General features: G+C 42.2%; 2 protein-coding genes and 1 non-coding gene across 5 annotated transcripts; all 3 read left to right on the top strand.

Moving 5' to 3' along the window:
* Positions 1 to 78: 78 nt before the first annotated feature.
* On the top strand, positions 79 to 7,471 carry LOC100702471 (elongation factor 2). The gene is made up of 13 exons (XM_005478689.3): positions 79 to 228; positions 1,410 to 1,624; positions 1,841 to 2,022; positions 2,423 to 2,634; positions 2,735 to 2,913; positions 3,195 to 3,300; positions 3,576 to 3,828; positions 3,996 to 4,191; positions 4,280 to 4,646; positions 4,780 to 5,133; positions 5,243 to 5,425; positions 6,723 to 6,855; positions 7,098 to 7,471. Exons 1-13 carry the CDS (start codon positions 226 to 228, stop codon positions 7,289 to 7,291), a joined length of 2,577 nt encoding a protein of 858 aa, XP_005478746.1. The 5' UTR covers positions 79 to 225; the 3' UTR covers positions 7,292 to 7,471.
* On the top strand, positions 3,431 to 3,498 carry LOC112843997 (small nucleolar RNA SNORD37). The gene has a single exon (XR_003216552.1). It is a non-coding gene; the product is annotated as a small nucleolar RNA SNORD37 (small nucleolar RNA).
* Positions 7,472 to 10,026: 2,555 nt separating the features above from the next.
* hmg20b (high mobility group 20B) lies at positions 10,027 to 15,123 on the top strand. 3 transcript variants are annotated; one of them, XM_003451314.5, is made up of 9 exons: positions 10,027 to 10,151; positions 10,486 to 10,641; positions 11,386 to 11,586; positions 11,717 to 11,837; positions 11,920 to 11,972; positions 12,059 to 12,125; positions 12,261 to 12,476; positions 12,680 to 12,812; positions 14,499 to 15,123. In XM_003451314.5, exons 2-9 carry the CDS (start codon positions 10,561 to 10,563, stop codon positions 14,509 to 14,511), a joined length of 885 nt encoding a protein of 294 aa, XP_003451362.1. In that variant the 5' UTR covers positions 10,027 to 10,151; positions 10,486 to 10,560; the 3' UTR covers positions 14,512 to 15,123. The 3 variants fall into 3 exon arrangements, with proteins under 3 accessions (XP_003451362.1, XP_025758574.1, XP_013130547.1); XM_025902789.1 differs by having other exon boundaries at positions 11,923 to 11,972; XM_013275093.3 differs by lacking the exon at positions 10,027 to 10,151 and adding an exon at positions 10,190 to 10,385.
* The last annotated feature ends 308 nt before the right edge of the window (positions 15,124 to 15,431 follow it).

The following is a 15,431-nucleotide window of genomic DNA, read 5'->3' on the forward strand; positions in this document are numbered from 1 at the left end:
AAGCCACGTTTTCCTTTATTTTGTGCATGGAACGAAAGTTCGAGTGCCCGATTTCAACTTATCGAATGCACCATTACGTGATGACGCATGTGGCTGACGCAGGCAGTATAAAGCGCTGTTTTCTGACGTCAGCGCCCTCTTCCCTGCCTATGCCCTCGTGAGGTGGGCAGTGTAAAATTCCTTGTCTCTTTTCTCCACCAAGAGAATCCAAAACCATCTGTCAAAATGGTGAGTTGCTGTTATTTTTTGAACCGAGTAATGAATTGTTGGGCGCATAAACTTTCCTTACTGTCAATATTAAGCTTAGTATGTGAAAATTGTAAGGATGTATTGTTACTTGCATAATAGCGTGTGGTCTGTGCTCTGATCAAAATGGCAACCATTTTGTTATCTGCCGGTGGCCTGCAAGGCCCGCGAAGGCTGACCAAAGCCAGATTGAAAATGTTGCTAAATCATACATATCTTTTTGCCTACGTTAGTGCCTCTGTGGCAGGATTAACGTTTATCTCCCGACTCTTTTAAAGGTTAAAATGATAAATTGTATACCGCTAATGTTGGCTAACTTTACAACGACTGCGTTTTGCGGCATCGTTAGCTGTCGTTCCAGTAAATTGTCACTTATGGCCATACAAATGTCACAGAACCAAGATATGAGTAGGCTTTTGAAAATTTAAAACGCAATGGGTCAAGCCAAATGGTTAAAAAGTGAGCTTGACCTCGTTCTGGTCTGTAGGAATAATTTGCCGGTACGTCGGCGCTGTCAGTGTTAGCATTTAGCATGGATTCAAAGTCTGTACACGTGGCCTGCTCACGCCGACGTTATGCCGGGTGTTTGTGTTTTAACAGCTTTTTGCCAACGTCTTTTTAAGTAAGGTGATACTTTAAAAAAAATAAATGATGGTTTCAAATCGATATTGGGATAAAACCCGGGGCAGACGACTTGGATACTTTTTTAAGCTAAACGTAGACAACAGTAACGTCATCTTTGATGATGGCGGACACCCAACGCCCAGCGTGGAAACGCAGCACAGCTGAGTTTACCTTATGTAAGCAACATTTTTACAGGGCGGAGGGCGCAGTTATTGTTAGGTGTAGTAAATGAAAGATCCGTGTATACTAAGCAGAATTACACAAAGCATGAGCCACAGAGCCTGTTGTTTAGATTTAGAATAACGGACATAGAGGGGGTGCACTTTCACCGTTATCCCGTCTTCTTCTTTAGTATCTTGTCCCACATTAGATGGTGTCACAAATGATGCCTTTAACCTCATCTGCACTTAACAGGAGAATCAAAATAATCACAACATCGTATTTTGAACTCACTTTCTTAAATTATTTTTATTTTAAAGCTTAGGGCCAAGAAAATCAGACATCTGTTGAATGGTCTAATCTTGACTCTGTCCCTTCAGGTGAACTTCACCGTAGACCAGATCCGTGCCATCATGGACAAGAAGGCCAACATCCGTAACATGTCCGTGATTGCGCACGTGGACCATGGAAAGTCAACTTTGACAGATTCCCTGGTGTCAAAGGCTGGCATCATTGCCTCAGCTCGTGCTGGAGAGACCCGTTTCACAGACACCCGCAAAGATGAGCAGGAGCGTTGCATTACCATCAAGTCAACGTAAGGATTTTTTTCTTGCATTTTAATTGATGTGAGAATTTTTAATGTAAGCCAACAAATTTGTTGGGATTAAAGAATCTCATATCAGTTTCATATAGAGCTCAATTTTCTTAATATCTGTACAATGTATTGTAGTATTTGGTCATTGTGTGGTATGTTGGGCTATGTTGAGAACAGAATTTGGGGTAAAATCAAATGTTTTGTCTTAACTTGCAGAGCCATCTCCCTGTACTACGAGCTGAGTGAAAATGACACCGCCTTCATTAAGCAGTCCAAGGATGGCTCTGGTTTCTTGATCAACTTGATCGATTCCCCAGGGCACGTTGACTTCTCCTCTGAAGTGACTGCTGCTCTCCGTGTCACTGACGGAGCCCTGGTTGTGGTGGACTGCGTGTCTGGTAAGAGCCAAACCAAATATTTGTGGGCTTTTAACATTTTCACCTGCCAGTTCCAAGACCACAAAAAATAAGATGCTAGGTGTAGTAGAACCGCATGTTCAGTATGAAGATATTTTTTTGTAGCTGTAGCCCAGCTGTTTAAAACTGACCTGCTTTAGTGTTTGGTTGGGAGAGACGAGTATTGGCATTGAGTTTCAGGACAAGTTTTCAGTCAACATGACTAAACTGAGAGTAAATTGTTTCCATGCATTAAGAATATGCTCACACACCAAAGGAAGACTTGTGCCAGCACAGTCCTTGATACTGGTTTTTTTTTTTTTTTTTTTTTTGCTTATCTGAAATAAGATTTATAACTTTTACATGCTCTTCAATTAGTGGTCGTATTATGTGTCCCTACTAGGCGTCTGCGTGCAGACTGAGACTGTGCTCCGTCAGGCTATTGGCGAGCGCATTAAGCCAGTCCTGATGATGAACAAGATGGACCGTGCCTTGCTGGAGCTGCAGCTTGAACCCGAAGACCTTTACCAGACCTTCCAGCGTATTGTTGAGTCTGTCAACGTAATCATTTCCACCTATGGCGAGGATGAAAATGGACCTATGGGTAACATCATGGTGCGTAGCAGTCTGAACGTTTCAATTGGAACAAAGATTTGTCCGTTTGTCTCAGAGTACTCCAGCACAGTTGCTGATATACTGTTGTCTCACTTTCAAGGTTGATCCAGTCCTCGGCACCGTTGGCTTTGGCTCTGGACTCCATGGCTGGGCTTTCACCCTCAAGCAGTTTGCTGAGATGTATGCAGCCAAGTTTGCTGCCAAGGGCAACGCCCAGATGACACCTGTTGAGCGCTGCAAGAAGGTGGAAGACATGATGAAGAAGCTGTGGGGTGATAGGTGCGTTTCTAATACATTGAATCTCAGCTGTAGTGTTGAGGGCTTGGGCCTGTCCAGATGTCAGAATGAGTGCATGGGGGCTCTCTTAAAGAGACCATTTCAGAGGGAATTGCGCAGAGTTTAAAGTGTCATTCTGAGCATAAGGTTATGATGGGAAATTGCACAGGGTGGGTTTTTTGCTTTTATACATTCTAATTTAATAGAGTAAATTAACAGTGGCTTCTGTTATATAAATGTTTTTAGTGTATCTGTAGTGATTAATTACACTTTTTCTTTTCTAGGTACTATGACACAGCAAATGGAAAGTTCGTCAAGTCCGCAATTGGAGCCGATGGCAAAAAGTACCCCCGCACCTTCTGTGCTCTTGTTCTGGATCCCATCTTCAAGGTATGAAACCTTTGATAATGTTCAAGTATTTAAAAAAGGTTACATGGAAGAAGAAATGGCAACGTTGGCGGTCCTACCTTATGTACTTGTTAGTCTGCCATAGTCAGAATAAAAGTTGCCTTGTATGCCTGCATGTGATGACTCAAACATTCTTCACTTTGACCTGACTAATCAGTGATGACAACCTTAAGCCTGAGCAGGCGCAGATGCTTTATTAACATCCTAGCATGTTCATAATAAATTGCACTGAACTAATCTAAATGGTTTCCCTCTAGGTGTTTGATGCCATCATGAACTTCAGAAAGGATGAAGCTGCCAAACTGATCCAGAAGATGGACATCAAGTTGGACAATGAGGACAAGGATAAGGAGGGTAAGCCTCTCCTAAAGGCTGTCATGCGTCGCTGGCTGCCTGCTGGAGAAGCCCTTCTGCAAATGATCACCATTCACCTGCCTTCCCCTGTCACTGCCCAGAAGTACCGTTGTGAGCTCCTCTATGAAGGACCTGGAGATGACGAGGCTGCCATGGGTATGCAGCTGATGTATTTCAAATTTGCTCATGCACAAAGCAGTTGACATTATTTGAAACACCTGCTTAAAATAACCCAAAATTTTAGTTGTTGGATTATTTTTAAGCTTGACATTGCTTTGCGTGTTAATGTTAATTTTTTTTTTCTCTCTCTAACTGGTCATTAGGCATCAAGAACTGCGACCCCAAGGGTCCCCTGATGATGTACATCTCAAAGATGGTCCCCACCAGTGACAAGGGTCGCTTCTATGCATTTGGTCGTGTGTTCTCTGGGTCTGTGTCCACTGGCCTGAAGGTACGCATCATGGGACCAAACTTCGTCCCTGGCAAGAAGGACGACCTCTACTTGAAGCCAATTCAGAGGTTGGTTTCAGCATCTTCTTAATTAATTGTTGGCAATAAATTTGTGAGGTAGGCCGCAACTGATTTGTCCTGCTCTGATCTCTACCAGGACCATTCTGATGATGGGCCGTTACGTCGAGCCCATTGAAGATGTGCCTTGTGGTAACATCGTGGGTCTGGTTGGAGTGGACCAGTTCCTTGTCAAGACAGGCACAATCACCACCTACGACCAAGCACACAACATGAGAGTGATGAAGTTCAGCGTCAGCCCCGTTGTCAGAGTAGCTGTGGAGGCCAAAAATCCCGCTGACCTGCCCAAGCTGGTGGAGGGTTTGAAGCGTCTGTCCAAGTCTGATCCTATGGTGCAGTGCATCATTGAGGAGTCTGGAGAGCACATTGTTGCTGGAGCTGGAGAGCTGCACCTGGAGATCTGTCTGAAGGATTTGGAGGAGGATCATGCCTGCATTCCAATCAAGGTAATATATTGAATTTAAGTAAAAGGAGCAGTGCACTTAAATGTAAGGTTTATACGATGGAGATGACATATTTAGATGTTATTTTGATATGTCCCTCTAAACATGTGTGCATTAACACTTTTTTTCCCCCCAGAAATCTGATCCTGTGGTGTCCTACAGAGAGACTGTCAGCGCAGAGTCAGATATCATGTGTCTGTCAAAGTCACCCAACAAGCACAACCGTCTGTTCATGAAAGCCCGTCCCTTCGAGGAAGGCCTGGCAGAAGACATTGAGAAGGGTGAGGTTTCCTCTCGTCAGGAGCTCAAGGCCCGTGCCCGTTACCTTGCTGACAAGTACGAATGGGACGTCGGCGAGGCCAGAAAAATCTGGTGCTTCGGTCCTGATGGAACTGGCCCCAACCTGCTGGTGGACGTTACCAAGGGAGTGCAGTACCTCAATGAGATCAAGGACAGCGTTGTTGCTGGTTTCCAGTGGGCCGCCAAGGAGGTAAGAGCATTGAGAGTATACTTGTGAGTGTAATATGAGCATTTTAAAAAAACGTTCTATCCAGTGATTCGTGGATATATGTTTAAAAGTGGTGTTTGAATGTTTTCAGGGTGTCCTCTGTGAAGAGAACATGCGTGCCATTCGCTTCGACATCCATGATGTGACCCTGCATACAGATGCTATTCACCGTGGTGGTGGCCAGATTATCCCCACAGCCCGCAGAGCTCTGTATGCTTGTGAGCTCACAGCTGAACCCAGAGTTATGGAGCCCGTCTACCTTGTCGAGATCCAGGTGAGTGTCTTCTCCTGTGATGTCTTTAGTTTCCAATTTGTAGCTCGGGGAAAATGGCACGGGGAAAGTTATATCCAAAGCTTGTGTGTATATAGGTGGATCGTACAGCCAGTAAAATAAAAATACTATAGTTTAAGTCATTAAAACTGAAGTACGGAATACTTGGACTTGGGTGTTGGTGCAGTTAACACTTTGATAGACTGCTACGTTTAAAAGGGAGCCAAAAGGTAAAAACAGTTCAGCAGTCTGGTTCAGTGAATCAAATTAGCTGAGATGAAGTATTTCACTGCTTAGTAAGTACCCAACTTTGACTAAAGCAGAGTCTCTAAGGCTACGTTCACACTGCAGGCGAAAGCGCATCAAATCCGATTTTTTTTTGGGGGGGGGACCCTATGCGACCCATATCCGATCATGGTATGACAGTGTGAACGGCACGAATCCGATATTTTCAAATCCGATCTGGGTCACTTTCGTATGTGGTACTGAATCCGATACATATCCGATGTTTTAGAAAGCGACTGCTATTTGAACGGTCATGTCGCATTAAATCCGTCTTTTACGTCACTGACACAAGACAGACTCCAATTATCAGCGCCCGAGAAGACATCGCGAACGCTTCCTGGCCATCCAGTGTAGATGTTAGTGAAACTGTTGGGAAGACAACGTGAACATTTTATTTGTACTGTATAATCTGCAGATTCTGACAGAAATCTGCAACTATCCTTTGAAGCACCGCTCCTCTCTAAAACTGCAATAAGGATCATTATTAGGTTATTTACATTATTATGTAAATAACAGAATAATTTAAAGCAAAAATTGGGAAATGTAAAGTCCGAAGTCTTTATATTAAGGGCCATCAGTCAAACAATATTGTTTGCTCTGGGTCTAAACAGAGCGCGTTGTGTGTGACATCTTCTTTTGCGCATGCGGGCCGCTTTGAGTGTTCACACTAGAGCGCGTTTGCTGTTGCATTTTATTTGTAGTGTGAACACACAGACAAAAAATCGGATTTGATCAAAAAATCGGAATTGAGCATTAAGACCTGCAGTGTGAACGTAGCCTAATAATACAGTTTGAATGGTTGAGTTGCAGGGCTGAAGGTTACTGCCAGCTAAACCTTGTAAATCTCTTTAATTCTAAATCTTGTTGGACGAGTTTACCACACCTTTATGTGCACTATGGAGTTTAGTAACACTGATTTTACTCTTATCAAGTATTTAGTATTATTATCACAGCTCACTTGAATAGCATTAAACAAACTGAAGTCGGTACCACTCACTATCTGTTTGCTCCGCAGTGCCCTGAAGGTGCAATGGGTGGCATTTACGGCGTGCTGACCAGGAGGCGTGGTCATGTGTTTGAGGAGTCCAGGGTCATGGGAACACCTATGTATGTCATCAAGGCCTACCTGCCTGTCAACGAGTCATTCGGTAAGTCCTCTTTTGTTCTAAAGAGTCAAACAACAACACCATCATCTCAGCTTAATTTATGTTCAGGTGTCAATCCCAAGTTGAAAAATTACCACCAGGTGAAAGTTTGCTTTTCTCTGTATTTTAAAATGAATATGAAGCTGTGTTTATATTTAGATGTGACCCAACAGGGGGGAAAACGTGTTTTTCAAGTCATGTGATACTGAGTATACGAGGTATTAAATAATACTTTCTGTCACCAGGTTTCACAGCTGACCTGCGTTCCAACACTGGTGGCCAGGCCTTCCCACAGTGCGTGTTCGACCATTGGCAGATCCTCCCTGGAAACCCACTGGATGCCACATCCAAGCCCGGTATAGTTGTCCTTGAGACACGTAAACGTAAAGGTCTCAAAGAAGGTGTCCCAGCCTTGGACAACTACCTGGACAAATTGTAAAAGCTTGGACACCCCTCTTGGCACTTGTCTCATTCCTCCATAACCAACAAATTTAAGTCTACGTTGTGGGACCGGACTGTACAGAACACAGTGAGCACTAATGTTTGCCAAAAGGATAGACAATAATTAAGAAATGACTACAAAAATTGTAAACGATAAATAAAAGAAAATAAAAACTTTTATGTATCAAGCTGCTTTCTTTATTGGGGATGATTGTGTGGGTGGTTTTCTTTGTTTTTGTGTTGCCCACTCCTAAATCTGGTGAAAACGTTGAATTTGGAATACTTATTCTTCATTGACTTGTAGCCATGGTTTGCTTTAGCCTAGCCCGTATTTTCTTTCTTTCTTTTCTTTATACCCCTGCTGCCAGGAACACTTGTGGCTAAAGACATTGTGTTCTGGTTGTTGGTCCATCCCATTCCCATAAATGTGATTGCTCAATGCCTCAAAGCAATTTCATTTGGCACAAATATTTACTTAGATTTTTAGATGGTAGTCAAAAGTAAACTGGGGAACTGAAACAGACTTGATGGCCAGAGACAACATTAGTTAATGTGCAGCACTCCCCATGTCTAATAGGATAAAGTGATGACAGTTTATACTCTGAAGATAAAAAGACTGGTGGGTGGGTGTGTAAATCCATGAGCATTTTGTTAACCGTTTCTTTGTTGTACTGCAGTTTAGAACTTTGAAATCTAGTTTCTCTTTAAGCCTGTGGGGAAAATACACAGTATTTATTGGCATACAGTTTAATAGTATATAACCTATTTGGCTTCGTACAGAGATTTACGTGCTCTGGTTATAGTCTGGTAGACATGAGTTCTCCAACTTAGAAGTCACACGAGTGTCTTCATATGTTGCAGCATGAGTAAAGTGGCTTTCCTGCATTTCCAGCACTGGCTTAACAGCCACACCCAGAGCGTTCAGTGGGGTGGGGCTTAGTTTGTAAACTTGTGTTCATTTGTCACACTTCCTGCCTTAAACTACTCTGTGAGGCTTGATGCAACACTGGACATTATCTGTTTTGTAAGTCCTGTGACTTGTGTTTTTGAAGGGTTGTTAGAAAAGTATGAATGGATCTAAATCATTAAAATACAGCAAGCTGAATAACCTAAAGCCTTATTTGGCTGCAAATCGCCTGGTTAAGACTTTAGAAATGGAAAAAAAATCTTATACGGAGGCACAAGAAGGAGTTTCGCCAGTTTAGTCTCAGGATGTTTGATATTTATGGAGCACCAAAAGTGTAAAAAAAAACAAACAAAACAAAAAACAATTGCATCATATTTGACTGATTTTGGCGAATTTAATGTTGGCATCTTTGCATCTGAAACCGTAAAGTACACAGTTTTAGTAATCTTCCATTGAATCTCTGTTCAGTCAGTGAGTAAAAATTAGAAAACTTAAATGCTTAAAGGAAAAACATAATGTTAAAAATCTGTTACATGGTTTTTATAAACTCAAAAAAGGTAGTTTGATGTGTTTTGAACCGAAGTAAGGAATATCTGATGTAAACACTCCTCTAATGCCAGCTGGTGACCTTTTACGATTTCTGCTTGGAACATAGTTGCTAATAAACAAATTTGTGTCCCACATCATCTTTGAATTCGTGATGAAGAACCTTAACAACGATAAATCACGAATGACTGAAGAGGGTGCTGCACTTCACATGCACAGCTTCAGGGCATTTTAATTAAATAAAAATTCTAACCTCTATCCTTGACTAACACCACAGAAAGTAGAGAGTGCTTTTCACATTGATTAATTCAATTCAAGTACATTTTCCTGCTTTTTTCTTAAGGGATATGGGGCAGGTTGTTATTATATGCCAAAGTATTATTTCTAAGGAGAAGTAAACTTAATATTTCAACAAGCGAGCGAGAGAAGGTTTTTACAAAACAGATTTGGGAGAGAATTGCACAACAGCAAAGATGCCAAAGAAAAAAAAAAGATCTTTAAAAGCATCAAAGTTCGAGCTAGGTTAGGTTTTCTTCATCAGATGCTGCAGCGGATTTTCTGTAGGTAGTTTTCATGCAGTGGTAGCCACGAGAATGCTTAAAAAACAAAAACCTATAAAATAACTGCCTAAACAGGTCCCCGGAGGCTTTTCAAGATGGCTGTCGAGTTGCAAGACTTGCTTCAAGCAGGATTTTGTAACAGAGGTTGAAAACCACTTTTCCTGTGTGTGCACACACCAGTAGTTACATACTGTGACCACCAGAGGACACCAAAGCACGTGATGGATTTTACAACAGACGTGGAAAGCACGACCAGGAGCTGAAAAGAAGCCCGAATGGCGAATAGTAAACGAACTTCCGGTGAAGACTTAAAATAATACAATAAAAAAAGTCCGAAAAAAATCCCGTGGCCACGTTATGCGCATGTCTCACTGATGTGTGTCACAAAGTGGTGAGTGCTTCTGAGCTAAGAGCCACAGTGGAAAACATTTTTACTGTCAGCCTTACAGCAACAGAGTAATCATGTAGGAGATCTGTAGAGTAGGAAATAAAGATAAACACTGCTTGTGTTAAGCTGTTTTGTAAAAAAAAAGTACGTAACTAACACAACTCCAACCATATCTACACGACTACAGAGCGTCTTACGTCACTACTTCTATTTTCCACCGTGACGTCCTGCCCTTACAGCGCTTTAAAAATTAATAACATGTTTAAAACCCTGCCTTTGTATTTATTCTACCTGATCTGATGGCAGGGGGAGAGTGCGGTGCATACTGGTTCTGGGTGGAAACGGGGGGGGGGGGTGAGGGGGTCTTCGACCAGCCAACCAATCACGAGTCTCCCTATCGACCAATCAGGAGACAGGCAGGCTGTTCTTCCTGTTTGGCCGAGGGATTCATTATCGAGTGAGTAATAAAATCCAAAAAGTAGAAATATATTTGTAAAAATCTATAATTTTCCGTAGTGAAGAAACACTTCTACTTATAGGAGTGCTTGATTTTCATTTTTTTTTCCACCGGAAGAGTGGGCGGTGTGGATTATCTTTTATTGTGTAGATTTCTGTTGTGTGTGTATGTGTATGTGCGTGTGTGAGAGCTGCGACCAGTTAACGTTAGCTACACTGAACTGCTAGCAGTCAGGTTAGCTTGAAAATCGGTGTTATTGTGAGGAAATAATTCATTATAATCGATGCTAGTAAACATATTTTGTAGACTACTTAAAGCTTCTAATTCTGCACAGATTTCTCCTCACGGAATTACTCTCTGACGGATAAACACGTTTTTATTCTGAGAGTCAGCTGCACGGACTCAGATCATGGGAGGGATCAAACAAGAGCAGAGTGATGCATCACAGCAGCCCAAAGCTTCACAGACAGCGGATCAACCCCCAGAAGAGGTGAGCACCGCTGCAGCTGACCAAAGTGGACCGGATTTGAATCAATTTAATTTAATCTTTTAATTGGGAAAATAAGGATGTTCATATTTGGTTAAATACTTTGCTTCAGCAGGTACACTCAGGTTTTAAAAAAAAAGTTTTTGGACTCTATGGAGGGTCCTGAAACTAAGGACACCCTGTGACTCATTAGTCTGCCAGCAGGGTCTTGACGGAATGCTTTTCTGTGTCTCTTCCATCACTTGTTTTTGCACATTCTGGAGATGTGGGCTTTGACTGGGCCATTGCAGCACCATGCTTCTCTTTTCAGCCATTCTGTTGGAGGTTTGCTGCTGTGCTTGGGATCATTGACCTTTTGCATGACCCAGTTTAATATACAGAGGAGTCAATAGTTGACTCATTGACTGCAAAACAAACCCAAATCATTACCCTTCCTCTGCCATGCTTTACAGATGTTTTGAGGTGTTTGTGCTGATATGCACCAAATGTGTTGTTGTCTTTTATGGACAAACATCTCTGCCTGGGTCTCATCAGTCCAAATGGCATAGTTCCAGAAGTCTTGTGGTTTGTTCAGATCTATATTTGCAATCCTGAGCCCTGCTGCCATGTTCTTTTTTTTTAGAGACAGTGGATCTTAGCTGATTATTAAGGCAGTCACTAGCTGCATCAGGGTTTGTCTCCTGATTGAGGAGGAGTCAGATTAGACTGTCCCTGCCTTTTTGAGACTGTTGTTTCATCCATCTCCAGCCCAAGAAAAGAGGCTGGCCGAAGGGAAAGAAGAGGAAGAAGGTGCTGCCAAATGGTCCCAAGGCACCTGTTACAGGATATGTCCGCTTTCTGAATGAACGGCGAGAACACATGCGGGCCAGGTACCCTGATTTACCTTTCCCAGAAATCACCAAGAGACTCGGAGCAGAGTGGACACGATTAGCTCCGATGGACAAACAGGTAGCTCTTAAAAGTGTCCCATGCACATGCAGATTATTCAATATAACACAAAATAACTTCATCAGCTGGCTATTTAGTGATGTTTTGCAGAGGGTGTTGTTGTATTTGAACATATTTCGTATACCAATAGCGTTATCTGGATGAGGCGGAACGAGAGAAGATGCAGTATGCCCAGGAACTGAAGGAATATCAGCAGACTGAGGCCTATCAGATCACCAGTGCTAAAATACAAGACAAGAGGATCAAAAAAGGTAACAACTAGCCTCTGCTTACTGCTTTAGAGTTGCTCTGTCTTATGTGAGCTGTGTGTAATGCACATACACTTTTTATCAGAAGACACACCATCTGCAGTCATCGGCACTAGTTCAGGATCATCCTTAACAAAGGTAGGTGACGCTCTAATCAGTTATTACTGTTTTCTTCAGTGTCACTTTCCCATCAGTTGTCCATTTGCTGACTCTTTCTGTTTTAGGCTTCTGACCTCTCAAACAGATTTGACATTCCTATTTTCACCGAAGAGTTCCTCGATCAGAACAAAGGTAACAGAGGAACTGACAGCGCCTGACTAGTAGTGTTAAGACAGAACTGTGCCGTTGCTCTGTTAGGTAATCGGACATTCTCGCATAAACCTTCAACCCCGTCAAACTCTTTTTATTTTTATTCTCTGCGTTCAGCTCGAGAGGCAGAGTTGCGACGCCTCCGTAAGGCCAACATTGAGTTTGAGGAGCAGAATGCAGTGCTGCAGCGGCACATTAAGGACATGTACAATGCTAAAGAGCGCCTGGAGGCTGAACTGGGGCAAGATGAGAAGCGTACCCAGGCTCTCCAGCAACACTTGATGGCCATTAAGCACACACTGGTCAACAGTCTCTCATCGGTGCCCTTGCCAGGTCAGCGTTGTTTGGGTCAGACTCATGAAGGGAAATGCAGTAGGAGGGCAAAATATTAGATAATGCTGATGTTATTCAATCTCTTTTATCCTGACTTTTAAACATGTGGCTATAGCAACAGCAGGGTTTAGTTTATATATACTAGAGTCTCATATGAAATTATCAAAATTAAACATTTGCAGTTCTGTATTTATCCTGAACAGGTACTGGGGAGACAGCATCTCTTGGAAATCTGGATTCATACCTGAGTCGTCTCAGTGGAGTACTCGAGGGCAACCCTCATAAACACCGTGCCCTGCTTACCCAGCTTTGTGAGGTCCTATCTCACCTGGACAGGTAATCTGATTAATATATCCCGTACTCAGACTGATAAGGTGGAAAATTGACAATAGAACACTGGGAGCTGTAATGGAGCGAACAGATACTTCCAAGAGATATATCTGTTCGCTTGCCAAACACTGGTTCTCTGCGAAAGCAAAAGGTTATACCTGAGTTTGAATAAGTCTGTACACTTGAAATTCAGTGTGATGGACTCAGACTGGGTGTAACACCATCAGTTTTTTTTTCCCAGTTAGTGGTCTGGTCTTTGTTAATGCCAGCTCAGGTGCAGCGTTGAGTGTTTAATGCTGCCAAACACATTTGACAACAGCTCAACACTTTGGCTTATCACATCCTGGTTTTGTCACAGATCTCACCTCAGAGCCTTTTCTCCCACTCCCTCCTGTGGCGACACAGGTGTTCGTGTCAAAAATATGAAGCTACGTCCAAAAGCTGGTTACCTGCTTTGAGTTTTATACATATAAACAAACAAAATGTTATTTGTTACTTGGTCAGCCTTATTACTCAGTCATACAAGAGAAACATAAGACAACCTCCTTTGCAACTAGGAGAAGCTGGTGATTGCATTGAACTTTTTCACATTTGACCAACTGTTGACCCAGATGTTGAGCATTCCCCACCATAAAACATCTGGGTGACCACTTTCGATCTCGAGGTGACAGATCAGGTCACCTGGTGGGAGGCAACCTGTCTCCAAACAATCTGAGTCGGTGCTACTCAGTCAGTCTGCAACAGCAACAGATTCGCGATTTTTGCCGATTTAGTAGTGTATTATCACAGATCAGATCTAATTGCAAACCTGACCTCAAACTCATAGCAGACTCATCCGACCTTATTGCAGTTTTGTCCCTGACCGTGTCTGCAATTGTTTGCAGTCTGTTGCCATCTCCAAAGTTGCTTTGAAGACAAAAACTGATTGCAAGTGATGCAGACCTGATCCCTGACTTCGAACCAACAAGATGACAATTTCATTGGACATGGTTGCACTAATTGTAGTCATTCTGCTGTCTCCAACCACTGTTTTCCTGGTGTAACCGTAGCATTAAGGGACGCCTGCACAGGACGCGATTCACTTTTACACCTCGTTAGTTGTTAGCAAACATTATAGGCTCTGGTTGCCTTTCGTATGTTTACCTTTAGTTTAACATGTGACCCGCTCATTTCGGGTCACACCCTTTATCACTTGAAGTGAAGTTGACTTTCTCTGCGTCGCTAAATTGCCGCTAGTCGCTTCCTGCATGGATGCTTCTTTAAAGGCTTGGTGCAGCACTGTTGTCACTAGGTATGTATTTGCTGCACAGGCATGAATGGTGTCAGTTTTCTCATCAAGAAAGTGAACAAACCAGTTTTTAACATTTCGAACCATTACTTAGACTCACGTGCGCTGTTATTAAAAATATTTGTCTACGTTATAAATATAACTAATTACTTTTACCTTCAGAAGTGGTTGTGTTTGAAATGCCTCCAGAACTACTGTGTAGGGCTCCACATTTACTGGTTATTATATTATTTTCCTTCAAAAATGAAGCACGCATTATGATATGTGCATTACTATTTGTTAACAAATGCAACACACTGTAATGTTCGGTGTTATATTGGTGCAAAAATTGCATGTCCAGGGTCTCTATTTTATCGTTTTTCTTTATATCTTGTCTCTAATGACATTTTTTCATTCCTTGCCAGTGAGAAGTTATGAGGAGGCTGCAGTCAGAGACACACCCAGTCTTGGATCACGGACACGCGAGAGGCTTGATGCTTTTAGGTCAAATCATTGCCAATCAGCAGAGCATGTAGATAGGAACAGGTACTTCAGAACAACACACATACTCCATGTCTGCATGCCTATAGTTTATGAATATGTGTGGACATGTTTACTCCCACACGTACTTTTTGTGAATGTAAGTCTGTGCGGCAAGGTTGAGGGGGCTTTACAATTCATAAATGTCATCAAATAAAATGTCATTTTACTTTCTGAGCTGCCTTAATTAAGTCTTTTGGGAATCACCTTCCCCTTATCGTGTAGTTATCTACAGGTAAATGGCGTGTACAGCAAGCCGAATTATCAGTTTACTGTAAATGATGTGTGGCGTGTGTTTGGCGGAGGGATGTATAGGTAGTTATTTTTAGAATATGTGATTTTTTTTTTTTTTTTAAACTGGAAAGGGGTGAGTATTACATGTTGGAGTATGCATGGTGGAATTTCTATTGATAATGTCAGGTTCTGAAATGGACAGTTTGTTTGCCATGTTGTCAGAAAACTGAATATTTGTATTTTTCCAGATGTTCATTAAACCATTCTGAAAATGGGGAATTTATGCACATTTATTGCTGACATAATTGTTTAAAGTGCACAGCCTCATGTTTAAAACAAATAACAAAACAGCACGTCACACCTGCAGAGGCAGACCCCACAGCAGGTAACTAATTAGACATGGTTTTGTTAAATTCAGTGACTAAAATGAGAAACTGTAATGATGCAGGGGATGCTGTGTCCCAGCAGAGGGAGATGTGGATCCAAACTATTAATGGCAGAGGAGAGGTGGAAAAAAAAGAGTCTACTGCTTTTTATGACTTAAAATAAAGACAAATTGATGAGAACTCCCAGCGACATTATGT

Source organism: Oreochromis niloticus, linkage group LG23, assembly GCF_001858045.2.
Source record: "Oreochromis niloticus isolate F11D_XX linkage group LG23, O_niloticus_UMD_NMBU, whole genome shotgun sequence".
NCBI lineage: Eukaryota > Metazoa > Chordata > Actinopteri > Cichliformes > Cichlidae > Oreochromis > Oreochromis niloticus.

Bases quoted from the DNA above. Each gene is read 5' to 3' on its own strand.
- LOC100702471 (XM_005478689.3), top strand. The intron at 2,635-2,734 runs GTGCGTAGCAGT...CTCACTTTCAAG, and splicing joins GACCTATGGGTAACATCATG to GTTGATCCAGTCCTCGGCAC. The intron at 4,647-4,779 runs GTAATATATTGA...TTTTCCCCCCAG, and splicing joins ATGCCTGCATTCCAATCAAG to AAATCTGATCCTGTGGTGTC.
- hmg20b (XM_003451314.5), top strand. From the start codon at position 10,561: ATGGGAGGGATCAAACAAGAGCAGAGTGATGCATCACAGCAGCCCAAA. The intron at 11,838-11,919 runs GTAACAACTAGC...ACTTTTTATCAG, and splicing joins AGACAAGAGGATCAAAAAAG to AAGACACACCATCTGCAGTC. The intron at 12,477-12,679 runs GTCAGCGTTGTT...TATCCTGAACAG, and splicing joins CTCATCGGTGCCCTTGCCAG to GTACTGGGGAGACAGCATCT.